Below are 27,052 nucleotides of genomic sequence, written 5' to 3'. Positions count from 1 at the left end.
TTTTGTAGGTTGGAATATATTATATCATTGATTTTCTAATTGCAAAACATCTTTTGTTCATTGTTCTCATAATTATTTAAAGTATGTATTTGGTTATAGTTAGTCATGAGGTATAAAGCTGAGTATGTTTAAAACTTTAAATGAGAAAATGCATTTTGGTAAGTACATGCTGATTTATATTCTACTCTATTTCAGTGGAAATATGTGAACATTTGTGATGGGCCTAGGTCAGATAAGCAATTGAGTTCAGAAAGAAAATATGTTGGAATTATGTATTCATATGCATACATAATATGCTTTTGAAGATTAAATATACTTGCTAGTTGATTGCTTTGGGGGAAGATTCATGGAAATGGGCAAATTAATTATCAACAATAATGAATAGAAAAGAGTATAGAGTAAATTTCATTTGTAACTTTCCATACAATTCATTTAAGGGGAAATGGTGTTTTCAAAATATTAAATAGAGAGACATGTGTCTTTCCCAAAGCTATATATGCCATATTTTTCTGTGCTTTTTAATAACTTGAATATCGATGAATTTAGACTGCTATGCATGATATTCTTAACGCAGGAGTAAAATGATGTTCAGATTCAAATGGTGCAGCAACTTGGGGTACATTAAGGAAACTTGCCTTCTTGTCTTTTCTGCAAGGATGGCTCAAGGACACACACCTTCAGCCGTTGCAGGATTTTTGTGAACTGGGCCCTGGGCTCCAGATAATGGGAAGAAACGTCAATTCTGTGCTGTGTGTCAGTGGGACCTTGAGTGGCTGAACACCAGCCTTTGCCAACCACATCCTTCCTTTTCTTCAAAGGCCAACTGAAGGACAGGTGGCCCCTAAGTTTTAGGGTTCATATCACCAAGATGTTGGAATTGTTTCATCCTTTATATGTCTGGGTGTTTGCATCTGAAGTGTGGATGTCCTTGACTGGTGGGTGGCATAGGTAAAAATGTTGTTGATACCAGTTGAATTTATTTATCCTATTATTTCTGGATTACTGGATAAATAAACGATGACTAAGCCTTGCAATGGAATGCTATGCGGCTCTGAAAAAGCATGAGGGAACTCTCAATGCACTAGTGTAAAAGTATCTCCAGGATATATTGTTAGGTGAAAAATGCAAAATAGTGTGTCCAGTATGCTGTCTCACGTGTAAGAAAGCGGACGTGAACACGTATTTCTATTTGCTTGCCTTTGTACAAAGAAAAGCTGGAGGAGTGCACAGGATTCTAATAAAAGTGATACATATACGAGGATGGAAATAGGATTTGAAGTAAGACTTCTCAATATACACCTAATTATATGTAAAATGTTGAAGTATGTGAAGATGTTACTTATCCAATGAAATAAGTTAACATTAAAAAATTTAAAAAGAAAATATCACCCTGGATGCATGAAGCGAATGGATTAGGAAGGAGGAGAAGAGATATGGAGGGCCGATTTAGAGGCTGTTGTGGTGATCCCTGGAGAGAGAGTGATTCTAGAGTGGTAGCAGTGGAGACAGACAGAAGCGGGTAGGTTTTAGAGGCACTGAGGAGGTAAAACAGGCAGGGCTGTGTCGATAACGGGGAGGGGAATGATGAAAGAGGAGGAGTCAAGGGTGACTCCCAGGTTTCTGGACCACACCCTTAGATGGATTCACGAATCAGGGGAATAGACGAAGGCTCAGTTGGTGGAGATGATGATACGTTTGCACATGTCGAGATGGGGCCAGACCCATACAAGGTGTTTAATAGAAGTCTGTTGAACAAAGGAGTGAATAAAATATTTCAGAGATAGCAAAGTAGACACGCGAAGGAGGCAGTTGGATTTGTCAGTCCGGGGCTCCAAGGGGAGGTCTGGGCTAGGGATTCAAATTTTGGGATCACCAGCCAATAGAGGTTTTTGAAGCACTGGTAATTGTGGAGGACAGCTAGGAAATTAGAAATAGAAGAAAAGTGGGGTTGGGACGCAGCCTTGAGGAATTCCAAAACATCAAGGCCTGCTAGGGAAGGACAAGGCAGCAAAGAAGACTGGGCAAGAGTGGGCAGAGGGGTGGGAAAACTGGGAGAGTGTGGCAATATTGGACCAAGGAAAGAGTTTCCAGAAGGAGGCAGTGAGTGTATACTGAGAGCTGCAGAGCTATCGGGTATGATGAGGATGGAGAAGTGTCCGCGGGGTCTAGAGAGGGCATCAGTCATCCCAGCGAGATCCATCTCAGAGGCCTCTTGGGTGAAAGGTGGATTACAGTGGATTGAGAACTGCTTACTTCAGATACTGGCCCACCATCTTCCCTGTCATCCTGGCTTGAAAACAGATGAGCTTCTTCAATTCCTCCTTTATCTTTATCCCTATCCGTCATCCTTACTAAACCATTTTCAAGTTCTGTTTACTCTGTTTCAACATTATCTCTTGCTTCTGTCTTCTTTTCACCATTCGTACTGCCACTTCACCAATTCAGATCCAGCCAGCAATCACACCAGTGAATTCTACAAACGCCTACTGTGTGCTGCTATACTCTGTTGTATGTAGAGATAACTCCCCTCTAGTCTTACTTCCTTTCTCAGATGCTTTGTATTACAGCCCTCTTACTCTCTTATTGGATCGACTCAGGTTCCAGTTTTATTTGCCCATTCCTTTCTTTAAAAGGGGGTTCGGAGGAAAGGAAGTCAGCTATATATTTTGAGTGGCTGTTAGGTAGACAGTGGGGCAAAAGCTTTAGTTACATACATGTTCTCATGTAATCATCGTAGTGAATCACAAGATAGATATTCTTTTCCTGTTGCTTTATGTGTGAGGCAGAGAAAGCTCAGGAACGTTGAGGATCTTTTTCAGAATACTTTAGCTAGTTAAAGGGACAGAGCTAGAATTCAAACCAGATCTGCCCAGTGCAAGGTTTAGATTGTTTTCATTGTCTCTTGAGGTTAACTATCATCTAGCCACTCCAGAGATGGTACCTGTCCATGCAGCCTAAGATAAGGAAGGGGGCAAGGCAGTGCCACAGAAGTTGAGGGTGGAGAGCATTTTGAGAAAGACTGGGCAGTCTGCAATCACACTTCAGGGAGGACAGAAGTCGAGCCTTATCAGAAATGAGAGGGCTTCCCTGGTGGCGCAGTGGTTGAGAGTCCGCCTGCCGATGCAGGGGACATGGGTTCGTGCCCCGGTCTGGGAGGATCCTACATGCCGCAGAGCAGCTGGGCCCGTGAGCCATGGCCGCTGAGCCTGCGCGTCCGGAGCCTGTGCGTCCGGAGCCTGTGCTCCGCAGCGGGAGAGGCCACAGCAGTGAGAGGCCTGCGTACCACAAAAAAAAAAACCAAAACAACAACAACAAAAAAAGTTAGAAATGAGAAAAAAACAATTAGAATTGACTAAAAGGGAGGTAACCTTTTATAGTAAAATGCTTTTGAGTGATGGGGGTGGAAACCAGATTATTGGGAGAATCAGAAGGAAGTGGGTGGGTAGGAAATAAAAGCAGCTGAGATAGACAAGGTGTTCCATAAAACTGGGGTGAAAAGGAATGAGAACTATGGAGGATTGAATGGAATATAATATAGACACACAGTAGAAACACATGCACCCACCCATACATTTATACCTGTAGGTGGAACAGAATAAACCTGTAGACTTGGAAAGTTAGAGAGAGAGGAAGAGAAATAATTTAGAAGCTGGGCCTTAGAGGAGGGAAGAAAGCACAGGCCCACAGTCAGTGTTCTTTAAATACGTCCTTGCACGGGGAAGGTTTAGATTCTGTTGAATAAAACTTGTGTAGGAATCTCCTGCTTGAGATAACGGGGATCTTCAACCCAAAGGGACATGCCAATCTCAAATTTCAAGGAAAAGCTGAGGTCCAGACACCTAGCCTGGCAGGTAGAGGTGAAAGGGCTTCGAGGTTGTGATCACAATGCAAATCTGTGTTGCAGCTTGCCCCCAACCCCACCCTGAACTCCCTAGTCCCCTCCCCTGCCTTATTTTCCTCCATTGCACTCATAATTATCTGACCCTACTATATGCTTTTACTTATTTATTTATGAGTTTTCTCTCCGCCCCACACCAGTTTGTCAGCTTCATAGATTTTTGTCTGTTTCATTCACTACCGTATCTCCCCAGTCCTTAAAGCAGTACCTGGTGTACTGCAGATAATAGTCTTTGAATGAATAAATTAATCAGTCAAGATGGAGTCAAAGTCCCAGTGTAGGCATGGAATGGATTTTAGAGTTGCTTCAAACACTAGTGTTTGTGGCTCACTTTTTAGAGGATGCAGGTGTCAAGTTAAAACAGTAGGGTTGGACAGACTCATTCCTAGTGGTGTGGTGAAGGACTTGACAGCGAATCCAATTTCTAAGGTCACGTGCTAGTTAGGAGAATAAGGCATTGTTACCGCTGTCTCAATTATCTACTGTTGCCTCATAAACCACACTGTAACTTTATTTATTATTGCTCCTAATTTCCTGGGTCAGGAACTTGGGCAGAGTGCATGTGGGTGGTTTGTTGACTCCAAAAGGCATCATGTGGGATTACTCACTTGGCTGCACTCAGCTGGTATCTAGGCTGGACTGGAAGGTCCAAGAAGGCTTCATTTATATGTCTGACTCCCCAGTGCTCCCCCACGTGGCACTGTCTTTCTTAACAGGGTTAGCTTGGGCTTCCTCACAGCATGGTGGACTCCTAAGGGGGAGTTCTCCAAGCAGTGAAGGTGGAAGCTGCAGATCTCTTAAGGCTCAGCCTCAGAAGTTACACAGTATCACTTGCCCCACTCTCTGTTGGTAAAGATAAGTCACAAGGTGAGTTTAGAATAAAGGAGAGGGGAAGAGTTTACCTCTCAAAGAGAGAGGGGACAAAGAATACACAGCCATCTTTAGTCCACCGCATCTCATTAGGAGATTATATTGTTAGGATGCTTAGAAGTGGCTTTCTCTCCCAATTTACTTTGCAATCCAAGAAGTTAGTGAGAATTCAGAGAGCACAGATAATTTGCAAAATTTTCTGAGGGATTGAATACGGTTAAATTAACAGTTAATTCCAAACTTGCCGAGTTCATGGAGAGATTTGTAAGGAACCAACTGGCAGGTGAGTTAAATGACTGGTTGAAATCATTATTTTTAAAAAGGCCTTGCTATATTTTAGAGAAATAATTTAATTTTTGTGAAAATTAAATGTGCTCATTATAAAAATTTCAAGCAATTGTAAAAAACACAAATAAAACCACAAATCATCTAAATTCCCTGTGCGGAGAAAAAAACTATGATAACATTTGGTGAGCATCATTTTAGTTGTCTCTTTGTGCTTATGTCCACTTAGAAGGATGGCTTGGCTGTCTGGTTGGCTGACTCTACAGGCAGGTAGATAGAAAGTTGATAGATAAAAACTTATAAGAATGAGATCACACTATACATGTTATTTTCATGAAATATTGAAACTGAGTTTACTTGAATTTAAAAGAAGAAAAATGAAAAAGAAGGAAGAACTTCAAGTAAGAGCTACTAATTTTAGAGCTGGTAGTTCCTAAAAGATTGTATGAAGGTCATGGGGAAAATATGAAAACCAGTGAGAAATTGGATTTACATAAACTATATATTAAAATTTTAGACAGTATCAATTGTTCCCCACTGTGAAAGTTGACATGGTTAGAATTCTAACGCTGTATCCTACGCTGTTTCCCTCAGCTCCTGATTCTTGTGGTTTATATTGTTGTTACTTTGTGAAATTTACATTCTGTTTTTCTAATATCATTCCCACAGGTGTTAGTTTCTACATTTAAACAGGTTCAGTGATAACCTTGGTTTAGAATCATGGTTCTAAATTCTTCAATTTGATTCATCTTTTGGTTGGATGAATTTTGGTTTCCCCCCACCCCCAAAAGGGATAAACCCATAAAGGGCACTATATCCCCCCAAATTCTTTCATGTTTGAGAAAGTCTCCTTGTTGATTTCATAACCTTAAATAGCAGGTGTAATGTTATTGTACACTCACAGCTTTCTAGACTTTTTTAAAGCTTGTCCCGTTACGGATTGATGCTGTTGAGAGCCAGCTTGATTTTTTCCCCCCTTTCATATTCCTCGATTTCTTTTTTCATTTCAGATGTCTGCGTACGTCTTTCCACGTTCTGAAGTTCAGTGACTTTACCTGGATAGATCTCGTTGATAATAATTCTGTCATTTTTTCCCCCACTATGTTATGTGTCCCTTGGATCATAACATTCAGCTCGTTCATTAAGGAAAGTATCCTTTTTATGTATTGTACCTCTGTTTACCTCTGCACCTCTGTTTTCAATTTTGTTGTTTATGTTTGTCGGGTTCTTTCGTTTCTTTGGGAACACCAGTGATGTTTACGTTGCATTCTCTCTGTATGACTGTTATCTCCTTTTTAATTGCTTGAATGCATTTTTCCCTCTGTGTTTTATTGATTGTTATTACCTCAAGCCTTTACTTCATGCCATTGATTTGCTTTTCAGGTGTGTCTGTTCTATTCCACGCTGCTTCTAATTTATCTATTAAATCTGCACTGGTGGTGTTTTGGCCTCAGTTTATTTCCTTAACTCTACAGTCCCCTTTTTTTTTAAATTTATTTTATTTATTTATGTTTGGCTGCATTGGCTCTTTGTCACCGCAAGCGGGTTTTCTCTAGTTGCAGAGAGCAGAGGCTACTCTTTGCTGTGGTGTGCGGGCCTCTCACTGTGATGGCTTCTCTTGCTGCTGACAACAGGCTCTAGGCGCGTGGGCTTCAGTAATTGTGGCTCGCAGGCTTCGTTGCTCCACGGCCTGTGGGATCTTCCCGGACCAGGACCAGGGCTCAAACTTGTGACTCCTGCATTAGCAGGCGGATTTTTAACCACTGCGCCACCAGGGAAGTCCCTACAGTCCCTTTTTGTGTCTTGTTCTGTTGTTTTAACACCTCATCTTTGAGCCTCTACTGTAGTGATAACATATACTTGTTCAGCTCCTTCACAGTGAAAAGTATTTGTAGGAAAACTGCTTCTCTTCTGAGGGTTGTGTTTTCTTTTTGAACTTTGTTCTTCAACAGTCTTAGGCATATTCAGTTGCTTCTTCCACCAGGGTTATTTTTGTAGCATGTTGGTATAGTTACTATATCATTTTTCCCCATCTTGCTCATTCATGGGTTATATAAAGCTTAATGTTTGTTCTGACATAGTGTGGTTGACTTCTTCTTGATATTCAGCCCTATTTGATATCGGTTAATTTTATTCTTTAGACTACCGTTTATTGTATCTACTTCTCCATAGCCTGAAGGTGCAGGGCTGGAGGAAGGGAAGGGAGTAGACTTCACTGCAGCTGACTGTAGCCTTTAATGGAGGGCTGTTCTTTTTTCTGAATTCTCATTCAATGTCCTGTACCGGAGTACTTTCCACTGAGCTGAGGGTTACCCCTTGTGGACCTTGGTGTATCCCGGTTCAGCCCAGTGTCCTAAAAGACAGCAAATTCTGGTGGCCCTTCTTACCTTTGCTGAAATGGCATGTTGGGGCTTCTGTTCACGATGGTTTTTCATTACATTTTTTCAGGCTGGCTTCTTACCACCTCAGTTTGCTTCTTTCCAAATAAGAGGGTACTAGTCCGAATTTTAAGGATTTTATTCACCTACCCTCTTTCTTCAGTACTGCTCCTGGGGGTGACGTGGGATTAGAAGCCCCTTAGTACAATCATACAACAGAAAAAAATATATATATATATATTTTTCCCTTCCTGTAATCTTTGAACTTTTTAGCTAAGCTTTTATGCCATTCCTTTGTTTTTGTTTTTGTTTTTTTTGCGGTACACGGGCCTCTCACTGTTGTGGCCTCTCCCGTTGCGGAGCAGAGGCTCCGGAAGCGCAGGCTCAGCGGCCATGGCCCACGGGCCCAGCCGCTCCGCGGCATGTGGGATCTTCCCGGACCGGGGCACGAACCCGTGTCCTCTGCATCGGTAGGCGGACTCTCAACCACTGCGCCACCAGGGAAGCCCCATTCCTTTGTTTTATTGTTGTTGGTAAGTTTGGGGCTCATTCTTTGCCTTGCCACTTCTCTGTTTCTCTGAGTGGAAAAATTCTGTGGTGGGAAAATTCAGGGTCTGTTGTAAGTTCAGATACAACTGCAGTGATTAACACCAGGCATAATGTAGGGGTCACTAGTGATCTCCTATATTGTTCATTTTCATGACTTTCTGTAATTACCTAAAAACACTGCTTTGGTAGTTTTTAATAGACATAAAGAGTTTTATGTAATAGGTGACTAAAAAACCAAGTGGACAGTAAGAGGACCCTTATGTTTTTGCATTAAATGACAGAAAAATTCAGCAGAAAAACCATTGCCTTATGATAGAGTGCAGACAACATTAGTCTCACTGGAAGGCTTGTCTCAATTTGAGTAGGTAGCAAATAGGTCTTTGCTGAGCTCCCTTGGTGGGATATTTTCTGTCTCCTTAGCTTCTCTTATGACCAAGTGTCTGTGGTAGGCAGAGTTCTAAGATGGCCCCGAGATTCCCCTTCCCGAGTGTGCATGCTCTGTATACTTCCTTCCCCTTGAATGTCAATGGGCCTGATCTAATCAGGTGATGCTTTTCAAAGAGGGTCTAAAGATCAGAGAGGTTGAGAACTGCAGCCGATGCTTGAAGGTGGTAACCTCTGTGAGTTCTGTAGCTACAGGAAAATGAATTCTGCCAACAAACACATGTGCTTGGAAGAGTACTCTGAGCCTCATGTGACACCTCAGCCCTGGCCAACACCTTGATTTCAGCCTGGTGAGACCATGAGTAGAGAACTCAGTTGTGCTGTGTCCAGACTTTTGACCTACAGAACTGTGAGGACACCTACAGGATTGGTGTCAAGTCACTAAATTGTGGTAATTAATTAGGTAGCAACAATATATGAATATTTTAAAAGCGATTTGCTTTATTTTAATTAATTCTGATTCTCTCCCTAAAGGGAAAAGCTCATTTCTTGTTTCATAATTTACTTTTTCAAAGAGGAAGCTTTTGTTATGCTTTCCAAATTTTGTTGAATTTTGTTACTTTTTTGTCCCCGCTCCTCTGCCCACTTCTCTTCCTCAGTACTGAGGTCAGAATAGGGATTTTAGATTGTTTACTGGTTTTAACTATAGTTACAGCTTGGACACACTGATGAAAATGGTTTAAAAGTATAGTGGAACCCCATTTTGAAAATAGTTTTATGCCACTTGATCATGCTGTATGATCCTTTTAATGTGTTGTTGGGTTCCGTTTGCTAGCACTTTGTTGAGGATTTTTGCTTCAATGTTCATCAGTGATATTGACCTGTAATTTTCTTTTTTTGTGGTATCTTTGTCTGGTTTTGGTATCCGGGTGATGAAATAGATAACTTATAAGGATCTACCGTATAGCACGGGGAACTCTACTCAATACTCTGTAATGACCTATATGGAAAAATAATCTAAAAAAGAGTGGATATATGTGTATGCATAACTGATTCGCTTTACTGTGCAGCTGAAACTAACACAACATTGTAAATCAGCTACACTCCAATAAAAATAAAAAGTTTTAGAGAACAGGTCAACATCCAGTTCAATGGCATATGTTAAGTCCATGGTGTTTTTTATTTTAAAAATTAACTTTAATTATATATATTCTGAACACTACACAAGTCCTAACTGCACAGCTCACTTAACTTCTACAAAGTGAACATACCTATGTACACACCCAGATAAAGAAACAGAACATTTCCAGAACATGCCCCCTCCCCTCAAGGCAACGACTCTTCTGGCTTCTATCACCATAGGTTAGTTTTGCCTCTTTTGGGACATTGTGTTCTCTTTTGGCTTTGGCTTCTTTAGCTCAGTGTTATGTTTGTGAGAGTCACCCATGTTGATGCAGTAGTTGGTTCATTCTTGTTATTTTATAGAATTTGCTGTGTAAACGTACCACAATTTATGTACCCATTCAACCGTTGCAGAATTGTACTTATTTTATTCTTGTAGAATGGGTTGGTTTTATTTGGGGTTATTACCATTAGCACTGCTTTGAACATTCTTATACATGTATTCTGATGAATGTTCGTTGTATACGTAGAAGAATTGCTGGGTCACAGAAAAAAATATATATGTATTGTTCTTTTTTTTTTTCAGCTTTAGTAGGTGTTAAGAAATGGTTTCCCAAAGTTACATCAGGTTACACTCCCACCAGCAGTGCATGACAATTACAGTTGCTACGTATCTTCACAAAACACTTGGCATTATAATTTATTATTCTTACTATTATTGTCACCATCATCATTATTTAAAATTTTAACCAGTCTGATGTATGTTGGTATTATCTCAGTGTGTTTTTAATTTGCATTTCCCTCATGACTCATGATGTTTAATACCTTTCCATGTGTTTATTGAAGCCCAGTAATTTTCAAACTTTGGGTCATGCTCCATTATTGGGTCATGAAATCAAATTAGTGCATTAAGACCAGCATTTATAAAACCTGAAGTAGAATAGCATGCAGTAGAAGAGAGTGAATTGCAAGTTGTCCTGGTAAGTATGGTATATATTTATACATATGAAACTTTGTTTCAGTTTCATATGTATAAATATATGCATCTGTATCTATATACCTTCATAGATTTACACCCATATGTATATCAATTTCTTATTTGTATACATAAATATGTATATTGCAACTGTGGGAAATGTATTTCTTGTTGTAAAAATATTCTTATTTCTTATTGTCAGAAAGGTTTATGAAACCCTACTGTGTATTACACATTTAAACAAATCTACAACTTGATGAAGACAAAAACCATACTTACCTCATTTGCATTTAGCACAGTTCTGAAAGCTAGAACTCATAACTGAGATATTGGAAATATGATTTGTGACAATTTTGTTAGGCCAAACTGGAAGCACACCATTAAGATGAAATATGAAAAGTAAAAGTAAAGTCCTTCATACAATAAGTGTAAAGTCTTTGTAATTGAATGAAGGAAAGTTACCCTAAAAGTGCATGGGGTAAAGAACCAGAATCATCAGTCCTAAATACAGAACCCTGAGTCTCCAGACCTCGAAAGAGAATCTGTGGATGGTGGCCCCAGAGTCTGTATGTTTCAGAAGATTCTTGGTGAGTCTGATAATCTGATAATTTCGGGAACCACTGATGTAGGCTGGAGCTTGCAGTGACTTTCACCTACTGTAAGGGAGGAGGTCTCATGGAAGAGAGATTCTAAGTGTGCAAACCTTTTTTAAGCCTAACATTCCCCAAACACTGTATTACAGAGTAATTCTACCCAGTTTCCTTTACCCTATAAAGTATTATTCTATAGCAACAAAACTCAGGAGAGGCCATTTAATTAAAGAACCACTATCTATAATTTCTATACAGTTAGGATAGAAGACAGGCAGTGAGTTAATCTGCTTTCCAATCCCTCTCCACGTGTATTTTAACTCCCTAATCCTCTTTTTCTCTAAACCCCCACTATAATGGAACCCCTAATGTGAGCTGCATACATTTTTCAATTATATAATACTTTGGTGCCTTTGTCTCTGAGATTTACTGTACTTTCACATTTGTATGCATTTTAAAGTAAAATTCTGAAGGCTTTATAAGCACAGCACTTTCTAATTAACAGTGAGCATAAAATGCTAGTGTGACAAATGTTAACCATGCATATTAGGGAATATTTAGAATCAATCTAGGTTGCTTCCCCCCACCCCGCCCCGAAAGGTCAGGTTTATACTATCCAAGATTGGGGAGAATGAATTTGTAATTTGGACAAACACTTCCCTGAATACCAATATTACTTTATGTAGTAATTATGGGATTTTAAATGCCAGTGAGTTCTGTTTTCTTTGTGTGAACTTGTGAATGTAATAAAACACTTTTGAAAATCTAATCGAATAAAACTAAGATTAATTATCAGCTTCTTACAGATTTTATGCACCAGATCATCTGTGTTGCCAAAATCACTTACGTGACTTAGGACTTAAGAATTCTCTTAAACCTTTCATTTTGTTCTTAGAATTAAAATGGCTTTTTAAAAATTATATACAGTTAAAAAATTATGCATAAAAAAGCAAAGAGAAAAAATTGTAAACTAATCAAATCTCTACAACTCAGATAAAATTGCTATTAATATTTTGGTGGATATTTTCCGAGACATCTCAGTATATATACATGCACACACACTCATACAAACACCTAGTTTTACATAAACAGATTAATAGAATATATGATACTCTGTTACTTGTCCTTTAGGGCTAGTCATTGTTTTCTATCTACTTTTGGTTGGGTTGTTTTCATATCAGTAAATAGATATATACATCATAATTTTTAATGGTTACATGATATATACACGCACCACTATACTTTAATCTGCTGATAGATATTTAGATTGCATCTCTTTTCTCCTCTATTATATGTTCAGTTAACATCCTTCCTTGCACGTTAATCATTTTGCACCTGTACAATTGTATTCCCAGGACAAATTCCTAGAAACCTGACTGAGCCAAAGGGCAAATGTTAATGTATATTAATTACCAAACTGCCCTCCAGAACTGTTACTTCAGTTGAAACTCCTGTCAGCAAAATGATAGAGCACTTGTCCTTATTTTAAAATTTGTATATCTTTAATTATTAATGAAGTTGTACATATTTCTGAGTGCTTATTGGATATTCTTTTTTGTTTAATTGCTTCACTATTTTTGTTGAGATGGTTGTCTTTTTCTTACTCACTTGTAAGAGATCTGTGAATGTTGAGATATTGTTATTTGGACTGCAAGTTTGTCATTTGACTTAATTCTGTATGTAGTGATTTTTAAATTAAACTAAATGTCATTTATTTATTTAATAAAATTTTTGTCAAAAATTTATCGATGCATCATTTGACAGTTTCAAGCTTCTGTATCATGGTTAGCAATGATCTTTGGCCGGACTGCAGAAATACCTATATTTCCTCATAGTAGTCTTAGGGTTTAATTTTTTTACATGATCATCTTTGATCCATCTGGGATTTATTTTTGAATAAGGAGAAAGATAATTCAGATTTATTTTTACCCCAATTGCTAGCCAGTTGTCAGACTTCATGAATATCTAATCTTTTACTCTGATTTAAAATGACTTGCTTTCTGATATTAAATTCCCTTACATATTTGAATATACTTCTGGGATCTATTTTGTTCTATTGATCTGTCTATTTCTGAATAATTATTATTGAATTTTTATTTCTGTGGCTTTATACTTTTTTTTATAAGCATCCCTTCATTTTTCATCTTTTTCAGATTTTGTCTATTTTTGCTTATTTACTTGATGAACTTAAAAATCATTAGGTCGAACTAACAAAAGAAATGCTAAGATTTTCAGCTAGAGTTATATATATTTTTATATTAATTAAGGGAAAATTGGCACTTTTGTAATACTAGATATTCTTATTAAAAAATTTTTTTCTCATGGATTCAGGCATTCCCTTAGGTCTCTCGGTATCATTTTATGTTTTCTTCGTATAGGCCTTGGTCATTTAAAAAGATTTTTCTAGATATTTTAATTTTTTGATTGTTGCTGTGAATGAAATTATTTTCTTCCATGATATTTTCTGATTGTTAATCCTTTTTTAGAAAGTTGTTGACTTTTGTGTATTTGTTTTATTTCCAGACACTTTAATGAGCACTCATATTTTTTTTCTGATCATCTTTTGGTTGATTTTAGCCTTTAAAAGTCCCAGGTGGTATCCAGGAGACTAAAGAAGAAAATATAATTCCCTTTACTGTAAGACATTACTTGAGGCTGTTAGAGAATGGAGCCTAAAATAGGGAAGTTTATGGAATATAATTTGTATATCCAGGAAGGACTGAGTCCTCATCACTGAAATGTAATGTAAGTCAGACTAAATATATTAGGATGAATAAGTATGTCGTTCTTATGAGATTATTTAATACTCTGAGATGTCATTTGATACTCAATTAATTAATCTCTCAGGATTAATCTTTGTAGATTTGATATTACTTATGTGAGCAGGAGAGAGGCTAGATTTAAGTAAGCCTGAAGATATAAGTCCCTATTTAAGTAATGAAAATGTGAAGGATGGAAGGGAAAACGGAACTGACTTCCTCAAGAATTGGAGTTTACCAGGTTGTGAGTTCCAGGCTTGCTAATTTTTTGTATGACCCCCCCAATACAATATAATTTATTTTCTTGTCATGAGTAATCCTCCTTCTCCCTCCTTCCAACAAACACCTACAGTATTGCTCTACCTACCTACCATCCCACCCCCCCAGTAAGTAGATGTAAGATGGTCTGACAGTGCCATCTGGTGGCCACCTGGGAAACTATATGGACTAATCACTGTCATTGGACCTCCAACCTGGGTTGGTACAATATCCTGGAAGCCAGGTCCAGGCTTGGGAACAAGCAGTTTATGCCTGTGGCTACAGGCAAAGGGAGAAAATAATCAAAGTCCAAGCCCTGGCAAAGGCTGCCTGGGGAATCTGGGAAGGAGCCCAAAGGCTCCATTCACAGGAGTTGATAGAGAGCAAGGATTAGGTCCAAAAAGGGAGGTTTGCAAAGGAGTTCCAGCAGGAAAAACTTGGAGAGAGCTCCTGAACCAAAGCAAAGAAGGGGAGATTTTTTTTTTGGTGGAAACTCTGCATTCAGCCTCAGGGCAGGGATGAGCTTAATTGTGAGCGTGCAGCCAGTTCTAACACCTTTCTTCAGGGCTTTCCTCATCTACCTTTTTTTTTTTTTTTCTTAAATTTTTTTTTTCCCCATAGCTTAAAACTCAGATAATTTGGCAATTCTACATAAGGTCGAGGCTACTTCACACTTCCCTTCTCTCTATCTTTCCCCTCTTCTTCCCTTGCTCCCTCCTTCCCACTTCCTTTTCTCTTTTCCCTTCCTTTTCAGCTCTTATTCTTGAGTTCTCAGGAGAACCTCCCTCTTTCTCGTCCTTCATTCTATCCAGGAACCAAAACATAATCCTAGTTACAGCTGAAAAACCTAGAGATAGTGCTTGTGAGTCAGCTTTATCAAGGACAAGGGAAGGCAGAGGTGAAATGAAGAACTGGTACCACTAACCCCTGCATCCTTGGGAGGAGGGATCAGAAGTCCCTTCAACATTACCACGAGGCTCAGTCCTCCCATTCACCCCCTGCATGATCTCCCCATGTGCCTGCATTCACGATTTTTGTTTCTTTTGTTCACTGCCATATTCCCAACATTTAAAACGGCATCTGGCATATAGAAGGAACTCTATTGATATTTGTTGAAGGATGGAATGAATATTCTCACTGTATAAGCAAATCTGGCTTATTCATTTTTTACTGTATTTCAATTTTGCCTTGTAAGTGTTGCATTGATGCTAATTTTCATTGTGAAAGCATGATTTGTGACTTTTGTGAAATAATTCAAACATAACATGTGAGGCTATTTCTATCACAAAAATAATTATTTTTCAAATTCCAAACCACCAAGTGACCTACTTTCATAAAATAACTTTTCATGTTTCACGAGTGTATCTTTTATGTACATAAATGAAGTAGAAAACCAACAAAATGGCCAGCTTTTACCTATCTTAGCTTCTCACGTGCTCTTTGAATCCTCTCTCAAATAGAAGCTAAGACTATTAAGTACAGAGGAGAAAACAAATTTGGAAAGCGGAAAAGTACCAAGCATTTGACAGACCATCTTGCCAACTGTGTTTTCTCTGTTTGCTGAGTCTCTTTTGCGTTATAAATCCTTGATAACAGAGACAGAGAAATATCTATTCTCTATATAGAACTAAGCACAGAATTTGCCTAATATTTTTCAGAATTATGCCCTTCCTTGTGATCCTCCTTAGAACTGGAGAGACGAGGCAGGCTGCTTTCGTTTTATAGATTGTTCCTCGGACATAACTCTTGCGTGAGAATTTTCTGGGGATAAAAAAATGATCACTTGCTACTTTCCATTCCAAAACCCTAGGATTTCCTAAATATCTCACAGCTCTCTCTGATCTTAAAGAAGTGCTTTCATTTCAGTGCAAAGGGGAACTGAAAATGAATTCAGAGCTGGCCTGAATTAAGACAACAGAGGAGATCAGTGGGTGTGTAATATCCGAGTGTGGTAGAGCTTGGCTAACTCACGAGGATGCATCACAACATCCCATCAGGCCTGACATTTTGTTCCTGGCTGATTTCAGTGGCAGTGATCATGGTGGGGGGGAGGCATATGTTGAATCTATAGTTCATTGACTACACAGTCTGTGAGAAGCTACAAGGTATGAAAAGAGCATGGACATGCTGGCAGTGCCTTTGGCTGACTGTGTGACCTGGAAAAAAATAGGTAACCTCTCAGAGTCTTAGTTTACCTTTCTATGAAATGGGAATAATGATGCCTACCTGGAAGGGCTGTGTGAAGAAGAGAGCTACTAGGTACACAGCCTAGTCCCTGGCTGGTGGTACTCCCCAGCTGATCTGCTGTGATCACGGCAGTCACGTGTTCTCTTTCCATTTCTCTCCCAGGTACCTTGGGATCACGAGGCCGCTGACGTACCCCGTGAGACAGAACGGGAAGTGCATGGCCAAGATGATCCTCTCTGTCTGGCTTCTGTCCGCCTCCATCACTTTACCACCACTCTTCGGCTGGGCTCAGAACGTAAATGATGACAAGGTGTGCTTGATCAGCCAGGATTTTGGCTACACGATCTACTCCACCGCAGTGGCATTTTATATCCCCATGTCCGTCATGCTTTTCATGTACTACCAGATTTACAAGGCCGCCAGGAAGAGCGCCGCCAAACACAAGTTCCCCGGCTTCCCGCGCCCCGAGGAGCCCGACAGCGTCGTCTCCCTGAACGGCATGGTGAAGCTCCAGAAGGAGGTGGAGGAGTGTGCAAACCTTTCGAGACTCCTCAAACATGAACGGAAAAACATCTCCATCTTTAAGAGGGAACAGAAAGCAGCCACCACCTTGGGGATCATCGTCGGGGCCTTCAGTGTGTGCTGGCTGCCGTTTTTCCTCCTCTCGACGGCCAGACCCTTCATCTGTGGCACCGCGTGCAGTTGCATCCCGCTGTGGGTGGAGAGGACATTTCTGTGGCTGGGCTATGCAAACTCTCTCATTAACCCCTTTATATATGCCTTCTTCAACCGGGACCTGAGGACCACCTACCGCAGCCTGCTCCAGTGCCAGTACCGGAATATTAACCGGAAGCTCTCGGCTGCAGGCATGCACGAGGCCCTGAAGCTTGCCGAGAGGCCTGAGAGACCTGAGCTTGTGCTGTAAGGTCATTTATCACTGTTTTCCTTCTACCCCCCCAACCCTTATATGGGACTCCTTTTGGAAGCACATCGTAGAAAGCTTCCAGAATGAGTAGCAAGCTTATTTTCTACTAAGCGTATCAGATTTGCATTTAGAATACTGTAGACTCCAGTCTTCCACCCAATAGAATTCCAAAAGCCAAAGATAGGTTTTTAGTTGGATTGGAAGAAGAGACTGATTCGCTGATGAATTGCAATTGATGTCAGTGCTGACAAGGAAGGTGATGTTTTTTATCCTTTCTCCATAAATTGGATGTTATTTAGGTCCTTATAGCTCTGATTCTTGTAACATTATCATTTTAGTTGCTATTACTCTTAGATCCAGTAAAACTGTTTTGATGACCTCGTCCTTCACTGGTGGAAATCATGAAGGAGGTGATATTTGGGGTGGGTCTTGAATAGAGAGTAGGATTAAGGGATGGCAGGGGTGGAGGTGGGTTTGGGGCTGCTCAAAGCAGAGGGGACAGCATGAACAGAGGGACACAAAACTGGATGGAGGTGCATAAAGAATCTGGGGTGTGTCTTCAGCAGGACCTGGAAGCTGGGTAGATTGGGGTCAGCTTGGAGGGCAGGTAGGCAAAGTGGGTGTGGGGAGAGCTGAAGGTTTTTGAGCTGGAGTGAGACAAGGTATGCCGTATAAATAGGGGTTCACAATAGCAGAAGGGAAGTGGGTAGGAGACCGATGTAAAAGAGAGGTCTCCTGTCAGGAGGGCCTGCACGAGGAGGGTGGGAGAAGGGCCCGAGTAGTCTGGGGCAGTATGGAATGGTTCGTGTGGGGAGATGCCAGGATGGAGCAAAGTCTTGAAAACTACAGAGCTTTTAGAAAGTACTACCCATCTTTAGGAGTTGGGAATTGATAGAGAGTTGCTGAGTTTGTCTGGGAAGCACTAGTAGCTTTCCAAGAAGCAATTACAGTGGGCATTGGGATCCAGAAAAGGACCACAAAGGGCCAGTGGTGATAAGGAAATGGGTTTTACATGTAACACACATATGACTGAATTTGGCACTGTAAAGAAGGAAGGAGACAATATAGCAAAGTTGGCAGGTCCAGTGAAGACCTTGTTTTAAATTTGAGGTAGAGGAGACATCTTCATGTTTGAAAGCTGAGGGGAAGAAACTGGATTGAGGAAATAGAAGGTGCTGGTGAGAGAGAGATTAGATCAGTGTTGGATGTGAGAGAAGAGTTATCCCTCTTCACTGAACATGGTTCTCTGGAATAGACCAGAGAACCATGGATGGTGGTAGCTTAGAGGGACCTCCTCAGTCATCTTGCCCAATCCCTTCATTTGACAGAAGAGGTAACTGAGTCCTGGCAAGTGAGATATCCCACAGTGATTAGTGTTACCACTGGGTCTAGATCCCACATCATGTGAGTCTTGCCTCTGTATACTCTCCATATACTAGCCTTATTTGTGATCAAGATGGCCAGGGAGACCTCTGTGCTCTCAGCTGTCTCAGGGGAACAGGGTCCCAAGGTGCCCTCATGGATTACAGTAGACTCTAGGGGCTCCCAACCTAGGATACACCCCAAATGACTGAAAACCTCAAGGAACTCAGCTTGTTCTCTAACTCATCACCAGGATGAAGGAGGCAGAAACATCTCCTTAATATGGATAAGGGAAACCAGAGATCATCATTTCCTGTCCTAGGAACTCAAAGTTGTAAGACTACAGATATGCTAATTCTTGAGCTGTGAAATAGCTTCACAGGTATTTATTTTTACTTCTATTATATACACTCTTTGGTACACATGAAATTGTTCGCAGTAAAAAATTAGAGTTTTTTTTTTTAAGAAAGAATACAATCTTAGGTTTCAGAATATATGCAATGAGCAACCTATATCCCCAGGGATCTTTCCAGGCCTATAAGATTCTTACTGAATTGACCACTAGTGTTTGTTCACCAGGACCAGATTCTAAATTCCTTCAGGGAAGGAGCTACGTCTTAGTCAAATTTCTGTTTGCAGAATCTAGTACAGTGCCTGACACTGTACTAGATAATAAAAGTAATAATTTCTAACAATTATTGAACACCTACTACATGCTGTCATGGTGTACATCGTTCTACCTGTAAAGTAGGTGCTTCTGGCATCCCCAATTTTCAGAAGAATAACTGAGGCTCAGGAACGTAAAGTAACTTACCTCAGATCACATAGCCCCTAAGTGGTGGGTATGGTATGAATCACTCCAATGCATGTGCTCTAAGCTATTATGCAACACTACTTGTCAAATGACTTGAGTCTGTAGGAGTGCAGAGCTATTGAATGTTTTGAGCTGGGGATTTTAGCCATCAGCTCTCTAAGAAGACATTTAGAAAAAACTTGTTAATAGAAGTAAGTTAAGTTTATTAGACTTACTGTAGCTTTAGGAGGACACCTCCTTGACAGAGACTTGATAGCTTCTCAGATGGAGGGAATAAGCAAAGGATATTGATAGAGTTTTAGAGCTTGGGCTGGGTCATGTTAAGGTAGGGAGCTAGTAAGGACTGGGCAGGGATTATGACATGATAGCTTTGGATTGGTGGGTGTAACTAAGTGAGGGCCTTTTTTTTTTTTTTAACTTTTTATTTTATATTGGAGTATAGCCGATTAACAATGCTGTGATAGTTTCGGGTGCACAGCAAAGGGACTCAGCCATACATATACATGTATCCATTCTCACCCCAAACTCCCCTCCCATCCAGGCACCTCGATGCCAGTATTAATGAGCAAACTATCAGTAAGTCTTGTTTGAGTAAGCTTGTTTAGTTGGTGCACAGTCTTATCTTTTGGAAACAACTATTTCCTGGAACAAGTACTGGGTGATTTTGCCTGGCCCCAGAGTTGTTTAGCACAGGAGCTGAAAAGCATGTTGGTTTCAGTTCCCAGGGGTAACATGCTGAAAGGTGCGTTTGAAGAGAGTCTCCCTGACAGCAGTGGGAAGGGCAGATAAAATAGAAAGACTGGTGGCCGGGGGTCCAGTTAAGTAGCCAGTATAGAAACTAGGAGAGAACCATTGAAATCCTGAACTAGGAAACACCACTCTGTTGGTTTTCTTCCTATACAGTCAAAGAACTTGAGAATAATTTTATTGATTATTTAAGCTAATAATTCACACATAATTCAGATAGTTTACAAAACGCTAATTTTCAAATGTCACACAAGCAGGCTCTCCAGTTTGAAATAATAGTCACCCACATATATTGATGATTCACTCTCACGTATTACGCTGAGCACTCCATGTGAATTATGTCACTTAATCCTTATGACTTTATGAGAGGTGGGTTCCTTCATCTCCGTTCTGTTGGGGAGGTCAAATAATTTTTTCAGCCATCCATGTGGAGCTGAATCTGAGCACAGGACGTCTGTGTTTAAATGTACTTTTAACTTCCACAATACTATGACTTTTATGAAAGTAAATCAGCCAACATAACATCCAAGGATATTTGCCTCTGTGTCTTTAGCTAATGCGGAGTCTTGGGTATTACTTTCCTGTCAATCTAAGACAGGGCTCAGCAAACTTTTACTGTGAAGGGCCAGATGGTAAATATTTTAGGCTTTGCTAGCCATACGGTCTCCACTGAAACTACTTATTTCTGGCTTTGTAGTGAGCAAGCAGTCCCAGACACAAGTAACCAAATGAGTATGGTGGTGTACCAATAAAACTTTATTTACAAAAACAAGTAGCCAGCTGGGTTTGGCCCACGGGTCATAGTTTGCTCTCCCCTGGCCTCAGAAAATGACTGTGTCCTCATTACATCTCTCTGTTTGAATTTATAATTATTGATCTTATTTATAATTATGGAATGTTAAAATCATTTGGGATGAATGGCCTAACTATTTATTAAGTCTAGGAAGTTTCTAATTAGAGAGTTGGAATAGCTGCTATTTAAAAAATTCTATACCAGGCTGCTTTCTTTTCAGTTCCAATGTGGGAGGACTCCTTTTTAAATTCTTGTTTATAACTGTGTCAGGCATTGAGGAGGATACAGAAAACAAATGATGTCTTTCCTGCCTTAGTGCATGTATTTCTATTGCACAGACTGTACATAAACACGCACATGCTCATTCACTCTTTTTGTGTTGAGAACACAGGAAAAGTGGAGACAGGAAAAGCTATAGGATTCAAAAGAGAGGAAAGTAACTCAGTGATTTCCCTAACTGATCAGAGAAGACTTCCGGAAGGATATGGGCTCGAGTACATCTATGAAAGTTAAAGCGTTTATAACTAAAGGAGACTAGAGATGGCATTCCACATGAAGGAGACATTTGCTATAGAGGCGTCAGTGTGGGACCTTACGCAAAGGACAGGCTGCCCAAAGCTAAGCATTGTTGTAGGGGAGATTTAGAGATCATAACGGAAAGGCCGAATAAATTAAATTATGAAGGATCTTCCATTCCAGCCCCAGAAATTTGGGATTTTTAGTGTAGATAAGTGGTTCTCAACCTGGGGTGATTTTGCCCCCAGGGGACATTTGACAATGTCTGGAGACATTTTGGTTGTCACAACTGGGGGAGGGGAAGACCTCCTGGCATCTGGTGGGTAGAGGCTGAGGACGTTCCTAAACATCCCGGCTTACACAGGCAGCCCCCAGACCAAAGAATCACCAAGCCCCATACGTCCATAGTGCTAAGGTTGAGAAACCCTAGTGTGGGCAGAAGGAAGCCATCAACTGAATCTCTGCAAGTAGGAAAATGGAATCACCAAAGCCATGGAGACTGATTTAGTGGCATCATGTGGAATGAATTAGAAGCTAGAGGCTGGAAGTAAGGCATCTCTTCATTGGCTTGTTTTCTCCAGAAACATTTGAGGGCTTCTTGTGTACAAGGCGTGGCGCCAGGAATGTCTGGGATATAAGGATGAATAAGTGACAATCCTTGCCTCTGGAAGCTCACAGTCCAGTGGGCTGGGTGGCTGTAGATGTGGTGGTGGCTGGTAAAAGACTAGTAACCAGAACTCCCACCATGGTCCATGCTCTGCACAGCTGCATTCAGGTAAACACCAGCTGGATAACCCCAAGCAATCCTAACTCTACTGGAGTCTCTGGAAGAATAATGTGGCATCCAGTCCATAGCTCACAGCAAACCTTAGAACCCTTTGTCCCCCCACCCTATCTCTCTAGCGCTCACACTTCTTGGCCAACCTAGAGACTCCGGGCTGCTCCCTCCAATCTCTCTAGCTCTTTTCTTCCCCTCTGGCTGCTTGGGTTCTAGTCTCTTTTACTTTTGTCCCTAATTCCACCTTCTTGGCTCTATTTTTTCTCCGATATAATAGTTTTCCTCTTTTCCTGTAAAAACAGTCTACTGGATTGTGTATTGCTACTTCCAAATATTTCCCCATTTTCTTGATCAACATAGTGAGAGGCTCAGGAGTCTGGCAGGCACTGAGGAGTCTTCCTTGGGTAGGGAGTGAATAGAGGGAAAAGGCTATAAATACTTCACTGGTAATTGTAATTCACTAGTCTAAATTACAGTCTTTGTCACCTTTTCACAAGTATTCAAATACTGGTAATATAAAACCAAATGTGATAATGTGATAGAAGCAGGGATTTAAAAAAAAAATTGATGGCTTTATTTATGGATTTGCTTTGAATCACCATAAATGGCTTTTAAGTGTCACATTTAGATGACTTTTGTTCTTTGACACCATTACTGTGAACAATATTGAATAGCAGTTTCTAAAATACTTCCATATAAAAGAATTTCATGAAATTGTTTTGAAGTAGCTCTGCCTTCCCTTCTCCCTTCTTTTCGTCAATGAGCCTCTTATAATCCCTGTCAATTGCAGTTCTAGTGGAATAACCTTGAGTTCCTGCCATGAATTCTGTCAGTATGCTGCTCCCTGGTTTGTACTGAAGCTTTGGAGTTCAGGGTGATTCTACCTTTTCTTTACAGAAACCAGTGATTAAAAAAAAAAAGATGAAACGGGTGCCAGTGGAAATTAGGAAGAAGCATCAAGCACCTGGTTATCTGTGGTGGGATGTTGTCTTAAAGACAGAAACAAACAAAAATTTGGCTGTTTCATAGATTTTCTTTCCCCAGAGTGGTATTTTCCTCATCATTAACTAGCTGGAATTCAGCTCTTTATTTTTATTAAATCATCAATTAGTACTAATAATAGCTTGTTCACATCATGCTTTGTAGTTGCCTACATTTTAACTTCGCAGCCTCTTTAAAGTAGGAAATGCATGCAATTGACCTCTCTTGCTTTTTCTAATATTTTTGTTTGTTTGTTTTCTTAGTAGACAGTAAATACACATAGCACAAAATAAAATGAAGCAGTACAAACATACCTACGAGAAAAATAAGCCTCGGGGGCATGTCTTAGAAAGAAGATATCCATGGTGGAAATCATGAAGGAGGTGATATTTGGGGTGGGTCCTAAATAAAGAGTAGGATTAAGGGATGGCAGGGGTGGAGGTGGGTTTGGGACTACTCAAAGCAGAGGGGACAGTATGGACAGAGGGACACAGAAATGGATGGAGGTACATAAAGAACCTGGGGTATGTCTTCAGCAGGACCTGGAAACTGAGTAAATTGGGGTCAGCTTGGAGGGCAGGTAGGCAAAGTGGGTGTGGGGAGAGAGGAAGGTTTTTGAGCTGGAGTGAGACAAGGTATGCAGTGTAAATAGGGGTTCACAGCAGGAGAAAGGATTGGAGACCAATGTAAAAGTGAGGTCTCCTGTCAGGAGGGCCTGCACGAGGAGGGTGGCATTGAGACTAGAAAAGAGGCCAAGGATGTCTGGACATTTGGAAGTTGACTAGCAGGTGGGTGGTGAGGAAAGGGGGACTTCAGAGATGGTGCTGGAGTCGGGAGAGATTCAGTAAAGTTCACGAGCCGTTGTGAGCTGCAGAGGAAGTGCAGTCTCCTCTATGGGACAAGAGGCAGAGGCCCCAGGCTAAGAATAAGTGTGGAGCCCCACTGGGGACACAGCCTTTTCCCAGTGCCTGCGCCTACATACCCAGCAGCCTGGAGCCACGGGTCTGAGCTGAAGAGCAGTGCTTCTCCTCAGGCACCATCACGTGGGGTAAGGCACAAAGCGAGAGATGGTGTCTTATGGAGAAACTGATCCTGTCACCAGGGAAACCCATCCGACAAGTCTTGACAGCCAAGTGAGAGGGGCACTTTCAATGGGATGGGAAGGCAGAGGCCCTGGACCCTCTAAGACCTGGCTCTCATGCACATGGATATAGTTCGGTAAGTTGAGTCCTGTGATCGTACAGAGGTAGGAGAGTGTGTATCTAAAGGGACTGTGGCTCTACACTAAGGAGAAAGAGACTTCCTCAGCTGTTGGCCAAAACTTCTCCATGACTCATGGCACTTCTGTGAATCTAGGAGGAAGGAAGTCAGGGAGGTGGGGTTTCCCAGTCTCTGCACACAGGGTTTACTATAGCGCACCCTCCTAGGTTTGACGGGGAGAATACTCGCACTGTAGTCAACATTATTATTTTCAAGTATGGCAAGTGCAGCAGTATTTTGCAAGGATTATTGAGAGTAGAGCCATTTTGGGCTAAAGCTATATTATAAAAGTGAATTTCTAAAGGGTTATCTGGAGCTGATTTGCAAATATATTAAGGCCCTGGCAACTTATAGAAGCTATGAAATGTATGAAAAGAGCCATAGCACTTTTTCTTTCCCCTTAGATGCTCATAACCCCTTAGAAACCACAAATAATTCAAATTACTGAATGCAGTAAAAATTAAATCCACCCACCACAAAATGAAAACTCACATTTACAGTTCTGCTAAATCATTTTCTTGCCTCCTTTTTCTCTCTCTCTCTCTCTCTCTCTCTCTTTCTCTTTATAGACAAAACTCTGACTACTGTAGAAAAAAAAGTCATGATTCATGATCAAAAGCAGAATAATGGAGATGAAATAAACAAGGCAAGACAGAGGTGGAAACAGAACGAAATCATTTGCCGAGACTTCGGAATGGAATGAGGCTTCTGTCCTTTCTTGGGATGGCTAAAATGTGACCAGCAAAGTATACCTGCTGTTCAAAGTATATTATGAGGGGGATGGCGACCTCTCCTTTTTTTCCTGTGGATCACTGCTATCGTGTGCAGGTGAAAACAGCCCAATCAGCTCAGCAGTAAGCACGCGCACAGAACCGAGTGCCAGAAAGGAAACAGTTTCTGGTGCTTTGCTTCTGTCCAAGTCCGTGCAAGTGAAGAAAGTTCCCATGCACGCTTCCCATGCTTCTGAGTCTAGGCCTTGTGGTGAATATTCAGGAATCATGTATGAGACAGATGTATTTTTGTTTTTGTTTTTGTTTTTGAGACAGATGTATTTTGTTGTGGGACAGAAGGGTGTTTTCCCCAGCAAACTGCGGTAAGCATAGTGATGAATACGTTGCATGTCCACGTTAGAAAACAGAACCCCGTCATCAGCTACTACAAATGATCTCCCAGAACAGTGTCTGTTCAGCTTCTGTCAAACAGTTTGGCTTTTTTGCAGGGTCCCTGTGACGTCCCCACCAGTGTACTTTCTTTGTTAACTCGCTTCTCTCATTATGGTGTTAACTCAGGAACATCTCAGGATGGAGAGAGTAGTAAATAAAACCTGGATAAAGCTTTTTCTCGCGCTTGCTCTTCTTCTGGGGGATCCTGAGAGGTGAGGGCAATTCCTCCTGTGAGGAGTTTTCCCTGGATGAAGAGCGGGGGCTACCTCACCACACCATATAGTAACATGATTGTTGGCACAGAACTTGTGACTGTTGTTTACACCTGGGCGCAGTGGGCCCACAGGCTGGTCCCTAACTGTGAGGATTGGGGGAGGAAGTATGGGAATAATGGGGTTTCCATGGAAGACTGTGACGCTTCTGGAGATGGAACATCCACATGTTAATTCTCATTGAGCAGCGTTTTATTAAACTGTGTGCACCGGGGGTCACCTGGGCCAGTGTTAGGAGCCCTCCAGAGTACCATTCTGTTCCTTCTGGAGGATTGGTTTTTCTGTTCTCTGTATCTTAAATGTGCGCCTGGGCAATTCTGTTCTTCTCCTCTCCCTCTCCCCGAAGTGGCAGACATTCAGGGCAGGTCAGGAAACAGAAAAGATCCCTTTGTAGATAGTGTATATTTTTTAAATGGTTCTGTGTAATATGTATGAGCTAGGGAGACAGAAAGACAGTATATCAGAGAAGAGTACCTCTAAGGGGACAAAATGAATACCAACCTTCATGTGACAAAAGAGAACTGAAAGAGAATATTATTTTCCTATAATATATATAGCTGTTCTCTCACAGGATAATGTGGAGTTCCAACGTGGATGGTGGATTTCTTCCAACTTTCACTGACATTGCTTCTTACAACACACGGGGAAGGGTCTGCCTTTCTGAAAGGGGAGGTGGGCACTGTCCTTTCCAACAAAGCTTGTACAAATTCCTGAACCGCAGATTTGCTAAAGTAACTGTAAATAATTATATTCATAATTTAAATGATTGTTTCTCATCAGATAAATGTTGTTAAATTTGAAAATGTTTTATTACATTACATCAAATAAAGTTTATTTGTAGCTGTAATAAAGCAACTTAAATGACTTTTAATTGAAGGTCTGATGTTATAAATGTCGCTCTACGTGGAATAACAGAAGGGCAAACTTTATATATCTGCTACAATCCTAACAGGTAGTTAAGACAGTTCTGTAATTAATTGCATCCATTTTGTAACTTTTAAAAAAAAATAGTGACTCCTTGATTTGATTAATGAGCATTTATTGGGTTCCTGCTACATTCAGCACTGTGGACATCGAGGGAACCAGAATGGGTAAAGTAAGTCCTTCCTTTTGAGGAATTTGCCATCAGAAGGCAGACATTTCTCAGCTTGTCACCATATAGTATAGTAAGTGCTGTAGCGGTTT

General features: G+C 40.7%; 1 protein-coding gene across 3 annotated transcripts in view; it reads left to right on the top strand.

The window, feature by feature from the left end:
• HTR7 (5-hydroxytryptamine receptor 7) overlaps positions 1 to 26,582 on the top strand; it is a 92,721-nt gene extending 66,139 nt beyond the window's left edge. Inside the window, exons 2-3 of one of the 3 annotated variants that reach the window (XM_029244565.1) lie at positions 16,419 to 17,177; positions 25,002 to 26,582. In XM_029244565.1, coding sequence (XP_029100398.1) covers positions 16,419 to 17,177; positions 25,002 to 25,044 — 802 coding nt within the window. In that variant the 3' untranslated portion in view covers positions 25,045 to 26,582. Of the gene's footprint in view, positions 1 to 16,418; positions 17,183 to 23,881; positions 24,414 to 25,001 lie in introns of those variants that run through there. The other 2 variants (XM_029244566.1, XM_029244564.1) reach the window with 2 other exon arrangements.
• The last annotated feature ends 470 nt before the right edge of the window (positions 26,583 to 27,052 follow it).

The sequence above is a fragment of the Monodon monoceros genome, unplaced genomic scaffold (assembly GCF_005190385.1).
Source record: "Monodon monoceros isolate NGI ecotype Baffin Bay Population unplaced genomic scaffold, NGI_Narwhal_1 Super_Scaffold_4, whole genome shotgun sequence".
Lineage (NCBI taxonomy): Eukaryota > Metazoa > Chordata > Mammalia > Artiodactyla > Monodontidae > Monodon > Monodon monoceros.
Note: the sequence above shows the minus strand (reverse complement) of the source record. Positions and strands in the feature narration are given on the sequence as shown.